The sequence below is a fragment of the Dipodomys merriami genome, unplaced genomic scaffold (genome assembly GCF_024711535.1).
Source record: "Dipodomys merriami isolate MVZ:Mamm:240054 unplaced genomic scaffold, mDipMer1.0.p SCAF_1, whole genome shotgun sequence".
NCBI classification, from domain to species: domain Eukaryota; kingdom Metazoa; phylum Chordata; class Mammalia; order Rodentia; family Heteromyidae; genus Dipodomys; species Dipodomys merriami.
In genome coordinates this window covers 44,983,615-45,001,625 of record NW_027202270.1, presented here as the reverse complement: position 1 = coordinate 45,001,625, position 18,011 = coordinate 44,983,615, and the positions used below count along the sequence as shown (strand labels likewise).

The 18,011-nt window shown below is 40.2% G+C and overlaps 1 protein-coding gene across 12 annotated transcripts in view; it reads left to right on the top strand.

The window, feature by feature from the left end:
• The window catches only part of Myo3b (myosin IIIB), a 397,916-nt gene that overhangs the window by 361,829 nt on the left and 18,076 nt on the right, over window positions 1-18,011 (top strand). For 11 of the 12 annotated variants that reach the window (XR_011371567.1, XM_070021235.1, XM_070021269.1 and 8 more), the window contains 2 exons: window positions 16,906-17,012; window positions 17,389-17,435. Coding sequence is in view for 11 of the 12 variants with exons in the window: in XM_070021235.1 (XP_069877336.1) it covers window positions 16,906-17,012; window positions 17,389-17,435 (154 nt within the window). In the remaining variant the exon portion in view is untranslated. Of the gene's footprint in view, window positions 1-1,279; window positions 1,563-16,905; window positions 17,013-17,388; window positions 17,436-18,011 lie in introns of those variants that run through there. The other variant, XM_070021260.1, reaches the window with a different exon arrangement.

Here is an 18,011-nt window from a genome sequence, read left to right as displayed (position 1 = left end):
TAACATCAATTAGCTGTACAAGGGCGTTTCACTTTGATTTATCTGTGTGAAATTACAATGTATCTTGGTTAGACTCACCCCTCCATCTCTCTCTCACCTTCCCTTTTCCCTTCTCAAGCCAAACCCAACAAGCTGGCACTTTTGTTCCCTATGTCTAACCATTTGTAATCAAAGAAAACTCTGTATTTTTAAACATTTTTTCTTCTTACATATTTGTAGATAAAAGGGAAGGACGGGGGAGCCAAAAGTCTAAAAGAAAAAAGGAAAAGCACTTTAATTAATAATGTAAACCAAGCCAGTGGCCAGATAGATACATGTAATATTGGACACCTCTGACTGCCGTCTCCTTGTACCTGAAGAAGTGGGTTCCAACTTGTTTTTAAACCTTTACTACGTCAAAAGTTACATTTTAAATGATCCACTTGGACCCAGCCCAAGTAAATCTGGCTCTTTTTTTTTCCTTTTAGACCCAGATTGTATTGTAGTAGAGGAAATATCATTAAATGTGTTATTTGAAATGAGCTCTGCCCCATACTTCAGGCCCCACACAGTCCAGTCAGTGTGTGTGTGTGTGTGTGTGTGTGTGTGTGTGTGTGTGTGTGTGTGTGTGTGTGTGTGTGTGTGTGTGTGTGTGTGTGTGTGTGTGTGTGTGTGTGTGTGTAGATCACTAGCCACTATCAAAGAGTTGGAAGGAGTTTCCTGGGCCAGCCCCCAAACCCAAGTGCCAATAACTGGTCCATCATGTCCAGGGATTGACCTGGAAATGTGGCTGGCTGGCCCTACTCTAAAAATAGCCCACTTGGAAAGCAATCTTTCCATGGAAGATTCTTTTCAATGGGAAAAGAATCTTCCCACTTGGTTTAGAAATAATATAACTATTCATGTTTGCATTTCCAAGAAAGGACTTCATGAAATGCTTTTGTTTTGGTAGGGTTTTTTTTTTTGGGGGGGGGGGGAGGTGTTTTTTAAATCCAGCTTCCACAGCCTCTTTCCTTCCAGATGGTGCCTGGAGCCAAGCCCTTAGTCTCCCGCTGCCGTTTAATACTGGTCCTTGATTGCCAATGACCCCTGCCGGACTGGCTTCTCAACCCACTTAACCCCTCTCTGCTGGGTCCTCATCTCATGCAGGACGAGGGGCTGTGGGAGCTGGAAGTGGAAAGGTGCCAAGTCAGCCAGGGTCTGCCACCCTCTCTGTGGCCCATTTCCCAGCACCAACACTGATGTCCAAGATCACTCCAGTACAGAGCTCATGTTAATATGATTTTCTCTACCTTGCCAGATACATGTTACTGAATTTCCGCTTGCTCATATCTTATTTGACATCGCCAAGACCTCAAGTCCCTGAAAGAATGTTTCCTTCAGCAGCCAAGGACTGAGAACATCCTAAAATATACTCATTTGGAAATGCAAAAATTAAATTGCATTGGAACCACCTTTTGGTCTGGTCAGACTTTGTGTCTGGAGTAGTGTGTATGTGTCAGTATATGAATTCATAGCAAGGAAGCCTGAGGGGAAGCGATGATTAATTTTCTTGTCAAGAAATTTTCTTGTCCAGTATGGGAGACACCATTTTTGTGGATGCTAGGAACAACTGCAAACATTTCTTTCACTTAAGTTCTGCTGGTTTTTGTGACATGGTAAAGTGTGCTACAACCATATTGATCAGGGAGGTGATCCAGTGAAATGGAGACTTGAGAGGGGAATAAAAGCTAATAACAAGCCAGGCATCAGTTAGTAACACAGGCCTGTAATCCTAGCTAGGATACTGAGATCTGAGGTTCAAAGCCAGCCCAGACTCATATCTCCAATTAACCACTCCAAAAAAAAAGACAGAAGTAGAGCTGTGGCTTGAGTGGTAGAGTGCTAGCCTTGGGCAAAAGACTCAGGGACAGTGCCTAGGCTTTGAGTTTGAGTTCAAGCCTCAGGGCCAACACACACACACACACACACACACACACACACACACACACACACACACGTTTCTGACATTTATTTTTGAGAATCCAGAGTCCACTGGAACTCTACAACTACCTCTGGGCAAGGAGGGCACAAGGGGCCAGCATGATGTTGATTCCATAATGGACTTCAATTATTTCCTATCAGATTGTAAGAAAACAAGGCAAAGAACCTCAGTAGTTCAGTTTTGCAGAAATCAAATCTACATTTTTATTGGAGAAGATTCTTAAACAAATTGGAACAAATGTACAAGTTCTTGTTTGAATGATTTGTACTCTGCTCTTTAAGTGTTTACTTAAAGAGTTGGACCAAACGAAATTTTTTTTATTTTTTTAAAATTATCTTTAAGCAGTTGTCCAAAGGAGTTTCCATTCAACATGGAAGTTGGTAACTACAGAGCACCTTGCTCAGTGCTACCCTCTCCTAGCTCTTCCCCCTCTCTTTCAACCCCACCCTCAATTTTTCTGATCCAAATAAAATTTTCTTAACAGTGAATGGAGGAGATTTGTTTCAAAATTTAGCCCAAGATAGCATAGTCCAAACACAACTACTTCTTTGGCTCTTTTAAAAAACAAGACTGAAGCCGGGCGCTGGTGGCTCACGCCTGTAATCCTAGCTACTCAGGAGGCTGAGATCTGAGGATCACGGTTCAAAGCCATCCCGGGCAGGAGAGACCGTGAGACTCCTATCTCCAATAAACCACCAGAAAACCGGAAGTGGTGTTGTAGCTCAAGTGGTAGAGCGCTCGCCTTGAGCTGAAAAGCTGAGGGACAGCGCCCAGGCCCAGAGTTCAAGTCCCATGACCCACAAAAAAAAAAAAAAAAAAAAAACCACAAGACTGAAAAAAATCACCACATGATAATGGAATGTTTACCACTAATATAATTTGTTGATTTTGCTTTTGCTTCGCATGAAGGCAAAGTGAAAAGTGCACCTGTGATTTGATTCTGTGTTGGTTTATTTGCACATGCTCTTCTATTTCTGATCAATTGCCATCTGAGTGTATAATATCCCCAAACCACATCATTCATACTAGTGTGTAAAATGGTTTAGACCTTGTGGCTTTGGTGGGTGTTTGTACATTTGTGCAGCATTAACCTGTACACGGCAGGTTTTGCTCATGGCAGACAAAGGATGAGTGGTTACAATTATAAGGAGGTCTCTCAGCCAGTCAGTAACCAAATGACCTGGGAAGGGGCTCAGGCAAGCCCTCCATGGGCAGCATTGCTCTGGGTGCCAGCAGCTGCTGTTATAATAAATTCAGGTGCGTTGATGGAGAACTTTTTCTCCAAAGTTTAATGCATTTTGATTGGTTGTCTTTAAGTTCCAACAAGTCAGAATCATTTCTATCCCTTTCACAGATGAAACCCCACAAAGGTTATTAAGGGGCTATTACTCTGCACTTACAGCAACTCAGAGTTGGAAGGGATATTTAAGAATCTCTTGGCTAAGGACTCCTGTCCCATTCCTACTTTCACACTGACCACTAACCAAAGACCTCTGTCAGGACCTGGGAAGGAATGAGACTCCAAGGACAGTGCCTCAGAATCTCTAGGTGATAACATGTGTAATTTGTCATACCACCATCCAATCTCATCTCAAGTTGGTTATGATAGTGCATGACTGTAATCCCACCTACTTGGGAAGCAGAGGTAGGAGGATCACAGTCTGAGGCCAACTCCAAGGAGAATAATTCAAGATAGCATCCAAAAAAAAGTAAAAGAAAAAATCCTTCTAATCTTACTGTCCTAAACAATAAAGGATTCACTCAAGGTTATGTACAAATAAGAGTGAGAACTTGAACTGTGTATGCTTAGGACTGCTGATAGCTGACTGGCCTTTTGCTCCAGTCAGGACTGAGGGTTTCAAGACCAGTACCCGAGGGAGCTAAAGACCTCATCATAACCAGTTTAAGTGAACCAGCGCTATCTGGTGCTATCCATAACATTTAAAGTGATGGTCCAGTCCTCAAGGAGATTCACCCATTCAATTTTTATTGGCTTTTACCCAGAACATTGTCCCCCAGCTCTGAATAGCTCCTCGGGTGATCTGCATCTCATTAGGAGCTCCAGAATTGACACCTGCCTGGCATTGTGGGTCCACTGCCCATTACAGGAAGGTGGCAGAGTTTTTCTGATGACATTTCCAAAAGGCAGTACAGTTTGGGTGATTATCTCACCTTAATACCTGCCCCTCCCGCCCCCCATGTGACTGAAAAAGAACAGTCATTGTCAAGGCCTCACTTCCCTAATGGAAGGGGACCTGGGGAGGCCTGAGAATAAGCAATGTGAAAACGCCAAAAAACAGACAGATTTGACATGATGCAGATATTCTGAGTCCCATTACAAGAGCACCAATAGTAAACTCTCTTGAGACTGAACTGGTTTTTGCCCTGCGTTTACATTTTGCTTTGCAGAGACTCTCACTAGGTCAAGTGGATTTTTAGCTTTGTCATTTGATTATTACATCAACCTCCAGAAGAGCTCTGGACAGCATCATACCTCTGGAAACCAGAGATAACATTTTGACGCTCAGCAAAAACTTCCCTTGGAATGAAAGACATGGTTTTTTGTTGTTTCCCCCCCTCTCCCCGCAGTGTCCAGGGTGATCAGGAGCCCTTGAGTCTGCTTTGTGCTCCAGTTATTTGATGCAGTTCCCAGCACAAGCAAATGCCTTGGTGGTACCTGGAGTCCTATCAGGAGTTTTCCTTTCCAGAATTCTTTTTGCTCAATTGAAACTTCTCTGAGCCTATGCCAGATTTTCAAAATGTCAGTACAGATAATCTGGAAAAAAAAATTACTCTAGACTATGAAGAAAGGGTTGAATCTGTTTTTTTTTCCAACTCTAGTTACAAATTAAAATGGTTTTAAGCAATAACAATGCCAGAGCCTTAAGCTTGATCAACTGAATGAGGGCCTCAGAGGTGAGGTCAGGTATGTATATTATTTTAAAGTCCTTCCGATGACTTTAATGCACAGCCAGAATAGAGAGCCGCTCCAGGATAACAGGAATTAACACACTTCATCAGCTTCTGTTACACACCAGATCCCTCTCTCTCTTCCTGTGCCAACTGTTAGAGTCACCACAACCCTACAAAGTGGGGTTACCACCACTGAGTTCAGGCTTCTAATAAGGGGTTCATACCCATGGTTTTTTTTACTCCAAAGTTCTTTTGTTCTCCCATAGCACTCATGTCTCTCAAAAATCTTTGAGTAGGTTTTAGATGATGTGTGAGTGTGACAATAAATAACACTGAACTTGAAAGAAAGTACTCCTCTTAAAAAAATCTCAATTTATGTGCCTAATATTACTTTAAGGAGAAATGTTTAAAGAAGAGAAATTACAGAGAATCGATAGCAATAAACTACACATAGCCTTTTTTAATTAGACAAAATTGTTTTTTCAAGGTTGTACTTAGACTATATAATTAGATTGGATTACATTAAGAAGGAAATGTCAACGCCCAGATCAAATCAAGACTAACAAAGCCGTTCGTGGCAAAGAGGTGAAGAAAGAGGTTGTGGCTCTTTACAGAACTCTGCTAGCTCTCCTCAGTCCCACCCCACTACTTCTCTTCCCTTCTAGACCCATAACAAGACCTAAGTCCCAGTAGCCACTCAAAAGTATGACCATTGAGGAGTTGAGTGGCACTCCAAAACAACTGCAGGATTTTCTCAAGATACACAGACAAATGCCCAGAGAAACAGTGTAGGAATGAATATTAATGGTGTAATGATGCTAGAAGGATCATAAATGTATTGATATGAGCCTACTAACTAGAGATTCAATATTGTAGCATTAGAAGAAATCTAATCATTTGGTTGTTCACTGAATCATGGACCAAAAAGTGAGCCACATGAAAGTTGAAAGTTGTAAGTGCTGGGTATATTAATTATAAAGAAAATTGCCCAAAGTCTTGGCATAATTGAAGTATTAGACTTGATTTATCATGTAAGGACTGCTCACCCATACGAGGGCTGATCAGAGGACATGGACTTACCAGGACTGGGAATATTAGATTGTGAGGGGAATACCCTCAACTTAGAGTACTGCTGTGGTCAAGAATCACAGCAGTGAGCAGGGTGCTGGTGGCTCATACCTGTGATCTAGCTACTTAGGAGGCTGAGATCTGAGGATCATGGTTCAAAGCCAGCCCAGGCAGGAAAATCCATGAAACTCTTATCTCCAATAAACTACCAGACAACCAGAAGTGGCATTGTGGCTCAAGTGGTAGAGTGCTGGCCTTGAGCTGGAGAGCTGAGGGACAGCGCCCAGGCCCAGAGTTCAAGCCCCATGTCCAGCCAAAAAAAAAACAGAAAAGAAAAGAAAAAAAGAATCACAGTGGAATCTGGAAACTTTAACTGCAATGGGGATAACTGGATCCTAGTAGGAACAAAGGTCTAGTGACAGCACCAAGGACAACATGGGAATGTCTACTATGTGAACAACTAATAAGAATAATCTGATGGCAGAGATCTATAGTGATAGCTACTTGATCAAGATGTTCCTATAAGCAAAATAGATGGCAGTCAATTAAATTTTTATTTAATCTTTATTAACAAAAATGTCCTAAGTAAAAAAAAGAAATAGAACTTGAATCAAGTCCCCATACACAAACCAATTTACAGAAACATAGGGGAAAGTCAGTGTTGCTAACATCTTAATACCCATTCATGTTTGATCACTTTTGTTATTGAAAAATCTTTTAAGAAGTTCAGAACCTACTGTAGGGAACAGAGTCTAGCTTAGGCATGGTGATATTATTTTATTTCACTTTATTTACTATATGAGTGATCTATGCCAAATAACATTGGTTTTCCATTTACAATGGTGAATAAAGTTTCTTTTTTTCTTTGAAATCAGGGCCTTGTATTTGCTAGGCAGATGCTCAACCACTTGAGCCAGGCCCCAGATACTATCTACTTTCCTTTTCAAATAGGGTCTCACATATATGTTTCAGATGGCCTAGACCACAACCTTTGTATTTACACTTCCTGTGTAGCTGGAATAACAAGCACACACCACCAACCCAAAGCTTTTATTGGTTGAGATGAAAGCCTTGTGAACTTTTTGTCTAGGCTGGCCTAGACCCACTATCTTCCTGGCCTTAGCCTCCAGAGTATCTAGTATTACAGGCTTGCACCAAGCATGTCTGCCCTAAGGTTTCACTTTTCAAAGAAATGTATTTAACTAAAAAACAAGAAAAGAAAAGAAAGAAATTTGTTGGGGTACAAAGAAATTTAAAAAATAGTACAGGTGATTTGGAATGGCATGAAAAATTTTTGATGAATCATCAAGTTTAAGTTATAGTTCCCTGCAACATGTTAATTTTAAAAAACAGACATATTCATCCTCCTTAGCCAATGGAACCACTCATCTATCATTTACCACACGGGACACAGCCAGTTCTACACACCTCAGCTCAGACTACGAACTGCTGCTGATCTAGTTCAAAGGGAACCTAGAAACACCAGTGAGTAATAAACATGGCATGGTGGGGCATTCACACTCAAGTAATCAGTGAAAAATAGGTAAAACCATGAATAAGGTGCTACTTTTGCACATTTTGAATTGTTCGACTTCTAAGATCTGTCCCATGCTGAAGGCTGCTAAAAATAGGTCGCTGTAGGTACAGGAGATAGAAGAGTTTTGCTATCCACTTTCTAGATGACAATTAGAAAAGCAAATCATATTTTAAGTATATGTACTTATTAGCCAATAGTTCTACTTTTAGAAATCTAAAGAAATAATAAAGGTCCATCAAAGACCAAACTATGAGTATGTTCCTCAAAGCATTAAAGAAAAATACTGGAAATAACTTCTATATCCCAAATCATGGTTCACCCATAAAATGAATAACACACCCTTCCCATTAGAGATTATGTTATTTAAAGCCAAGTGTGGAAGTATATGCTTGTAACCCCAGCATGCAGAAAGATGAGGTAAGAAAATAGGGAGAAAAGGAAGGAAAGAAGGAAGGTAAGGGAAGGAAGGAAAGAGAAAGAGAAAAAGAGAAAGAGAGAAATAGAAAAAAGAAAGAGGAAGAAAGGAGAGGAAGAGAGTGGAGAGGAGGAATGAGGAAAGAGAGGAGAGAAAGGGAGAAGTAGTGGGGGAAGGGAGTGGAGGAGAGGAGTTCTAGCATTCAGACTGTCCCTGAGAGACAAATAAGAAACTTGTATATTATGAGAAGGGGAACAGAAAGCCAAAAAGATTGACCTTCTCACCACTTAACTTGTTTGAGCCTCATGTTCATTTATTGCTGTAAGGAAAAACACAGTATTATGCATGCTAATAGCATGGAAATTATTTATGAGTTTATTGTTAAATGGGGGCTATAACACAGATAAGTGATTAGTATTTTTACTTTAAAAAATGAACCAGAAAAGTACAGAATGGACTTTGAGAAAAAGAAAACAAAAACAATAATAAGCTTTGTTTTGAAAGGTTCCTTTCATCCTCCTTCTTGACAGACTACAGATTTCCAAGAGGAGAAAAGCCCTCTTCCTATTAAAATCCTTGACCACAACATCCCAATTCACAGTCTAAGAACCAAAGAGAGCCATATCGAGGGAAGAGCTTCTACCATGAAAGGTGAATAATCACTAGTCACTCATTCGCTTATTCTTTGTTTCTTTGTTGAGTATAAACTCAACAAGGCCTTAAGAAAGGTTTTACCACCTCTATAACTTATAAGTAGAAAATGTCACATAGGCAACTGAAAACTCTAGCATCTTCCACAGGCACTAATTTAACTCAGGGTTGTTTTCTTTGTAGCAATCTTGCAATTTTGAAGAATATTCTTCATGACATAACATGGCAACTGGGAAAATTTGTATCTTTCCTTTCATCTTAGAAAGCAAGATCTGAATTACATGCACCCCAGGAGAAAAACTCTCCTTCTGTGTATATGTGAGTGTGCATGTTTTACAGAATTCTGGTGAACTCCTTGGTTCCCTCTGAAGTTACATTTGGTGAGAGGAAAACTTTTGAGCAAGTTATTAGTAAAAGAATATGTAGCCCGGTGCTGGTGGCTCACACCTGTAATCCTAGCTACTGAGGAGGCTGAGATCTGAGGATCACGGTTCAAAGCCAGCTTGGGCAGGAAAGTCCGTGAGACTCTTATCTCCAATAAACCACCAGAAAACCGGAAGTGGCGCTGTAGCTCAAGTGGTAGAGCGCTAACCTTGAGCTGAAGAGCTGAGGGACAACACTCAGGCCCAGAGTTCAAGCCCCACAACTGACAAAAAAAAAAAAAGAATATGTATCACAAGCCAGGCCTTGGTGGCTCATTCTTATAATCCTACCTACTTGGGGCTGAGATGGGAAGAATTGTGGCTCAAGACCATTCTGGGCAGACAAATCCAAGAGACTCGTCTCAGTGGAAGAACCTGAATGTGATGGTGTGCCTGTCCTTCATCCCAGCGATGATGGAAGCCTAAATTAACTAGGTAGCAGTTTCAGAGGATGCCTAGGCAGAAAATAAAACCTTATCTCAAAAGTAATCATTTGGCATTGTCAACTCACCTTGGGAAAAAGGGTTGTCCAGCTGACAGCAGGGCTCCTGACACTTTCAAATGCCCTGAGTACTTCAGTCAGAGATGGAGGCACCACACTTTCTGCACAGAGTTGGCAGAGCTCTGTAAATTAATTGTATAACTGTAATCCTGTTTAACTATCCCACGGGTGTATCTGGTAACCCCCTAAGAGATTTGCCATCTGTAAATCTAGAACGCTGAATGCTCTGTTTGCTTCAGGAAGAAGCTTTATGTAGCAAGGAACCCTGGGAATGCCTCATCCATCAGATGAGCAGTCATGCTGCTCAGAAATAGCCATGCCTACCACCACCACCACCACCCCCCCCCCCCGGCTCATGGGAAGGAGGAGCCAGGACTTGCCATGGCATTGGCTCCCTTTCATCCAAGCATCCCTGTTTACTGCTTTCCTCAGGGACCAGGAATCCATACTGCCTCACCAAGCCAGAAAATGTGGGTGGCCTTACCACCATCCTGCCCTCCTTTGTGGTTGGCCTTCTACACCCACAGTCCTGAAAGGAAACTTGACCAGTGCTAGCTCATCAGTAGCAGGTGATGATGAAAGGTGACACCTTCAGTTTTAGAGGTCACTATGGCACTCACAGCCATCGGTAACAAATGGACTTGAGGAACTCATTTTCTTCCTCAGCGTTTGAGGTCCTAAGGGAGAACATTAAGATGTAAAAGAACTAAAGTTGGTGGATTTAACAAATATAAAGACACTATACACAGGTGTAGATTTGAATTTGAATTTCAGAAAAACCACCAGTAATTCTTTAATGTCTTAAATACAGTTGGGTCAGATGCTGGTAGTTCATGTCTGTAATCCTAGCCACTCAGGAGGGTGAGATCTGAGTTGCAAGATTCAAAGGCAGTTTGTACAGAAAATTCCATGAGATTCTTATCTCCAACTAGCTACCAAAAGGTTGTGGCTCAATTGGTAGAGCACTCACCTTGAAAAAGGCAAGTGAGAACATAAGACCCTGAGGTTAAGTCCCAGTACCAACTATAGATAGATGATAGATAGATAGATAGATAGATAGATAGATAGATAGATAGATGGATAGATAGATAGATAGATAGATAGATAGATAGATAGATAGATAGATAGATAGATAGATAGATAGATAGATAGATAGATAGATAATGTGTGTATGACTTGGAACGTGGTTTGACTAAGAAAGTATTGGCTATTACTAAATTTAACTAGGAATCCTATGTTTATCTGGTAACTCTGACATAGAATTACATGTTTTCTCGGTACAGAAAAGGAATGTTAAACTTCCAAACCCATTGTTTGAAGTTATTTACTGAATCAATTGGATTCAGTATTTGTCTCTCACTTATGGCCAAACAAATGTGCAGCTAGCCACACAGTGGGAGACATCTGGCTCAACAAATGAGAGGTGTGTGTTTCCTAGTGTGCCAGAAGACCTCTCCAGATTTCCCTTTTCTAACAGATCAGCTCCAATTGTTAGATTCTGAACTTCAGAGGAAAAGGATATGTTGAAGGTCTCAAATATGAAATCAAAAGTTGGTAGGTGCTCTTGAAAAACAGAAAGACCTATGTGAAATACAGGTTGTTATTTGTGACAACATATACCTTTTAAATGCTCTATACAGAGGTATCCATCTATGCATTACAAACTGGGAAGTGTGCTTCAGTTTAGAGACTTGTATGAAGGTGTGTAAGTTGCTTAAGTCTTGTTATTGACTGCCACTGAGACCTGAGGGCCTACTCTGTCTGCAGGATGCCAAAATCTAGGATTCGCCATTCACTTACATAAAGTGCCAAAGTATTTTCAAATCCTCCTATATACTTCAACTCATCTCTAGATAACTTATAATTACTTATAATAATTAATACTATATAAATTCTCTATAAATAGTTGTTATAACAGATTTTTTAGGGAATAATGAGCAGAGAAAGAAGTCTATATATGTTTAGTACACATATACTTTTTTTCAAATATTATTGGGCACTGAGGATGCAGCTTAGTAGTATGTGATTGACATTCACAGGTCATGTTTTTAAATGTACTTGCATAGCTGTATATACTTGTATGTATCAATACATACATGTACAGATGTATATAAAATGTGTATCCATATATTTTAAATATTATATGTGTATGTAAGTATGTGTATGCATAATGTATATATAACATATATACACATATTGCTTGTATACTATTTGTAATATATGTACGTGTGCGTTTGCAATCCATGGATATAAAAGCTGCAGGTATAGAGTACTATTATTAATAATTTTTGGTCTCTCTCACTTCAGTCTATCACATTATGGATTTAGACTTTTCTGAACATATATGTTTAATTGTTTTTACCTTTCTGTTATACTTCTTTTTACCTTAGTTTTGTTGCTATCCATCATTTAGAATATTTTGCTTTAATAATCAAATCTATTCTTGTATCTTCTTCCAAATTGGAGATAGTCATCATTTCTTTCTAGAGTTTTTATGGGAATGTTTAAAATCTTTATATAACTCACCTGAAATTTATTGTGAGATATGAGAAATAAGAATCATACTGAGAAAAGGACTTAGCATTGTTTGAAAAAAAATAATAAGTTCAATCCAGCAGCAATAGCTTTCCTCCTTCAACAAGTCATTTAGCCTTTGAAGACTCAGGGCCTCTTTTGGATTGACAGTAGGGACTTCATTTTATTTCTCTTTGGTTTCCTCACCATACCTAGCAAAGTGCCTTATATATAGGAGAAATTTATAGTGTCTGGATACAACCTGTATTTTATATTGATAGCAAAGTAAAATTGACTAAATAGCAATTCTTTTTTCAATTATGACTTGATCACTTCCAGTCTCATATATGGATGACAAGCATAACTCATGGCAATCTATGGGAATATCAAGCTTACTAAAAATTGAAACTTCAGTGTGAAATTAGGCTACCAGTTATGTCAGATTCTAGTATCACATAGATTTTGTATGATTGAACACCAGTAGTTTTTCTTTTAACTTATGGGAGAAATGTTAAAATTGATTTTTAAAAATTCTATCTAATAGCTTAAGCAGTTCTATGAATCTAAAGAATACCAGCCCATGGACAGTAAGTTTGTAAGTACATCTCACATTAGCTTGAGAGAATATAAGTAAGTGTCTCTGCTTAAGTGTAAACATTGCAAAAAGTCCAGCTGAACTGGGATGAACTCTAGCTGAACCCACAAGCTATTTCAGCTCAGTCTTCTAAGTTGCCATGACTAGAATTCCTGCAATACTAGAACATCTAAGGGAGAGCAGATGTCAGAGCTAGTACATGTTCACCCTGGCCACCTGACCTCTAGTTGCTTCTGTTCATTCATCTAAAAAGGAGAGAGCATACAGGGCTTCAAAAACCTCACATCCTATCATATTGCAGGGTATGAACATTGCAAACAGGAAGGACATGTGTTAGAAACACCAGAAGGGCCCATCTCAACTTTTCCAAACAAGGCCAGTACAACAAACCTGGGCTTTGCCATGTTCCTGACAAAGGAATGTCTGTGAAAGCTATTGAAACTCTCCATTTTACTATGCCAATTAATATTTCTACCTAGTCTTTTAACGTTTAAAAAGTTTCTTAAGTGTGTATGTGTGTGTGTGTGTACATAAATATTTGCAAGAATCAGAACTAAGAGATCTAAGCCTTGCCATTGATTTGAGATGAGCCATTCAACACTTATGGGCCTTGGTGTCTCTTTTTTTAAAAAATGATAATAAGCAAGCTTCTAAAGTCTGACATTGGTCTCATCAAAACATAGATAAGGGGGGGCTGGGAAGGTGGCTCAGTGGTAGAGCGCTTGCCTTGCATGCCTGGGTTCAATTCCTCAGCACCACATAAGCAAAAAAAAAAAAGCCAGAAATGGCGCTGTGGCTCAAGTGGTAGAGCACTAGCCTTGAGCTGAAAAGCTGAGGGACAGTGCCCAGGCCCAGAGTTCAGGCCCCACAACCAGACCCCAAAAAATAAAATAAATAAAATGTGGATAACTTAAAAAAAAAATAGATAAGGGGGGAGGGAAAGGGGGAGGGTAAGTGGGAGAAAACAAAGGAAGAAGTAACAATGTTCAACAAGAAATGTACTCATACCTGTAACCCCTCTTTATATCACCTTCACAATAAATTAAATTAAATTTTAAAAAATAGACATAGCTGAGCACTGTTGGCTCATGCCTATAATCCTAGCTACTCAAAATTCTGCAATCTGAGGATCACAGTTCAAAACTAGCCCCAGCAGGACAATTTTTGTTTTAAGTAAGACCCAAAGCACAAGAAACAAAAGCAACGAAAGATGAATTCTATTTTATCAAACTAAAATGTATCTGCTCAGTAAGGTAGCAATCAACAAAGGAAAAGACAACACACAGAATAAGAGAAAAATTTTGCAAACCATCCATCTGACAAGGGGTAATAGCCAAAATATAGAAGGAACTTAAAAAGCTAAATAGTCCAAAGTAACCTGATTATACAAATGGACAATAGACTTAACTAGACATTTCTTCAAGGAGACATAGAAATGGCCAGTGCTATACGAAAATAAGGCTTATCACCACTAATCATCAGAGAAATGAAAATCAAAAGCCCAAAGAGACATCACTCTCCCATCATAGAATGGCTCTTCTTTGAAATACAAGGTGAGGATGTAGAGAAATGGGAAACATTAGCTGGGCACCAGTGGCTCATACCTGTAATCAGGAGGCTGAGATCTGAGGATCATGGTTGGAAGCAAGCCCACAATAAAATAAGTAAAGTCTATAAAGTCTCTAAGACTCTTATCTCTAATAATCTTCTCCAAAAAAAATGGAAGTGGAGCTGTGGCTCAAGTGGTAATGCACAAGCCTTGATCAAAATGAAGTTCAGTGCCCTGACCATGAGTTCAAGCCCCAGAACTGGCACAAAGGAGAAAGAAAGAAAAGAGAAAATGGAGAAGAGAAGAGAGGAAAAGACAGAGAGGAAGGAAGGAAGGAAGGAAGGTAGGAAGGAAGGGAGGGAGGGAGGGAGGGAGGGAGGGAGGGAGAAAAGGAGGGAGAGAGGGAAAAGAGAGATAAAGAGGAAGAAAGAAAGAAAGAAAGAAAGAAAGAAAGAAAGAAAGAAAGAAAGAAAGAAAGAAAGAAAGAAGGAAGGAAGGAAGGAAGGAAGGAAGGAAGGAAGGAAGGAAGGAAGGAAGGAAGGAAAGAAGGAAGGGAGGGAGGGAGGGAGAGAGGGAAGGAGAGAGGGAAAAGAGAGATAAAGAGGAAGGAAGGAAGGAAGGAAGGAAGGAAGGAAGGAAGGAAGGAAGGAAGGAAGGAAGGAAGGGAGCCTGGGTGCCAGTGGCTCATGCCTATAATCCTAGCTACTCAGGAGGCTGAGATCTGAGTATCTCAGTTCAAAGCCAGCCCAGGCAGGAAGGTCTGTGAGACTCTTATCTCCAATAAACCTCCAGAAAACTGGAAGTGGCACTGTAGCTCAAGTGGTAGAGCACTCACCTTGAGCTGAAGAGCTCAGAGACAGCGCCCAGGCCCAGAGTTCAAGCCCCACAACTGACAAAAAAAAAAAAAAAAAAAAACAGAAAGAAAGACAAAGAGAAAAAGGGAAAAGGAAAAAGAGAGAAAGAGGAAGGAAGGAAGGAAGGAAGGAAGGAAGGAAGGAAGGAAGGAAGGAAGGAAGGAAGGAAGGAAGGAAGGAAGGGAGGGAAGGAGGGAGGGAGGGAGGGAAGGAAGGAGAGAAAGAGAAAGGAAGAGAGTGAAGGAAGGAGAGGAGAGGAGAGAACCTTTGCACACAGTAGGTAGGAATACCCAATTAATATGGCCATTATGGAAAACAGTATGGAAGTTTTTCAAAAAGAATAATAAAATTGCCATATAATAGAGTAATTCCACTAAAAGGCATATATCCAAAGGAAACAAATTACTATACTGAAAAGATACCTGTTCATAATAATTAAGAGGTGGAAATCACCCAAGAGTCTTACTACCTGATGAGTGGATAAAGAGAGTGTGTTACATATGTACCATGAAATGCTCTTCATCCATAATAACAAAGAGTGAAATCCTTTTCACAATGCGGATGAGACTAGATACCATTATCCCAAGTGGAATAAGCCAGGCAGAGAAAGACAAGTACCACGTGGTCTCATTTATACATGGAAGTTCAGACTGGAATGGATGCCAGGGTCCAGAGAGGATAGGAGGAGGAAGGAGACAGGGTTTCTCCTAGATTAAGTTAGTTCTAGCTAACGGCACAAAAGGGACCTTGTTAAATTAAATACTTTAAGCATAAAGAAATGATAAATGTTTAAAGAAATGGCTCTGTTTAACCCAATAAACATTATACAATCTATGTGTGTGGAAACTTCACTTCGTATCCCAGTAATATGTATATGTTTCATATTTCTATATTGATGACAAATATTTTCATTTGTAAAAGAAGCATGTTAAATGTAAGAGGAAAAAAAATTCCCCCGGATTTGCTTCAATAGTGGAAATCTCTATTGAAATTAACATGTGATCTCAAATAGAAATTTCCAACTCCTTTTTATGAATAATAAAAATAATATGTTCTTCCTTATACTGTGGAGAGTAAGTACTCCATGGCAGTTGTGTGTGTGTGGCCAAGAAGTTAGAACTTCTAAGTCTTGATTCAGATAAATAGCCAAAGAACTGTAGATTCCACAAAAATCATTTGCTTAGAAGGGAAATGAATCATGAATGGGTCTGCCACATAGTTTCTTAATTTCCCGTGCATTCTTGGTCCAGGGTTCTGAAAGAAGACTAGCAAGAAGAGCCTATGCCATGCAATTGTGCAGTCCTTCTTTCCTCTCCTCTTTTATGACTCCTCCAGAGGGGGCATGGACCAGTGATATTGTTCAAAGTATTTCCGTAAATACTAGCACAAGTCATTTCCCCCCAAAACGGTATCCCACCAGCAGATTTGCTTCTCATCTCAGCAAGAGTGTGTGTGCTCCAGATGTCTTTGAACTCGCTGTAGGATGTGGCACAAACCATCCCAGATTGCCTTGGTTATCCTAACAGAGTTATCCCACTAAAGGCATTGCCCTGCGTGGGCTGACCCCCAGCTTCTACCTCGACAGGGCAGACAAACCAATTTGCTTCCTGTCACTCTGGGTTGCTGATTCAGATCAGAAGTGTGAGGCTAACGTACAGATGGAACCCTTGTTTACACTCAGTAATTCCTCTGTGTGTGTGTGTGTGTGTGTGTGTGTGTGTGTGTGAGAGAGAGAGAGAGAGAGAGAGAGAGAGAGAGAGAGAGAGAGAGAGAGAGAGAGAGAGAGAGATTAGCAAAACACCTAGACTGAAAATTGAAAAGGGACACCATTTCTGTATTTATGTGCAGAGCCATTTCTCATTTAATGTTTGAAGCCCTCAGAATGGCTTCCAGTCAAGTTTGTACTGTGTGGTTGGTTACAGGTTCAGAAGATGGTCTTGCACAGAAGCAGCGACCACCTCGCCGACGATGTCAGCAACCCAAAATGTTGAGTAGCCCTGAGGACACCATGTACTATAACCAGTTAAATGTGAGTTCAAAGTGGCAATAAAGCTGTTTCGCTAGCTTTGTTTCCAGTTAATAATTCTGTTATTAATACCTGTTCCAGCCCCTCCAGCCCCACCCCCCGCTCTCTTATGCTCTCCGTCGTGAACATGTGCTTAGGCTCTTTATCTGTTGCTTTCATGTCAGGATGTCTGCCTTCACGGTGAATAATTGATGTGGTTTATCAAAGACGAGCAAGATGCATGCTTCATCAGGCTCACTTGAGCCCTTTGATCAAAAAAATTATGCTGTGACTTCTGATATTATCAGCATCTGCTTGCATTCAACACAAAATCACTTTGAATTAAAAATTAACGACTTGCTGCTCTGCTTTGACTGTGTGTTCTTGGCTTTCTCCACAGGGAACTCTAGAATATCAAGGGAGCAAGAGGAAGCCAAGAAAACTTGGGTAAATATCTGTCTTCTTAGTTCTAAGCAACTGTAAACAGAAGGGGTCCTTTGTGATATCACAGAAAATTGCAAAACTTTCCAGCGAGGCTTCTAAAAATATTCCATCCGGATAGTGCCACTATTGTTGACATTGGAAACTCCTTTTCATAGTTGCAAGTATACAAAACTTGAATCTATTCTGTCCGGAAAGACTGAAATTATCACCTGAGGGCTAGTTATTTCTCAGAATTGTACTTCCTTCCTAACTGAAGATGTGGAGTTAGTTGTATGCAACTATCCTTCCACAAATAAGAGGACTTTGGGAAGTGCAAATGAGCTACTTCCTGAATGTTATCTTACTGGGGGGAGGGGATTAAAACATGAAGGGAAACTTCCTTCTAGTGTGAGAGAGAGGAGAGCAGGAATTTATGAAGCATTTGATTAGCATCTCCATCGAGAACAGCCATGAAGATCACTGGTGCTAGTTTGAGAGCTGGTGTAATGTAGAACAGGAATGGAACTTTGTGATCTAGAGGAAACCGATGGAGACAGAGAATTGAGTCATATAAACCAGATTGCAGTATGACAACAAATT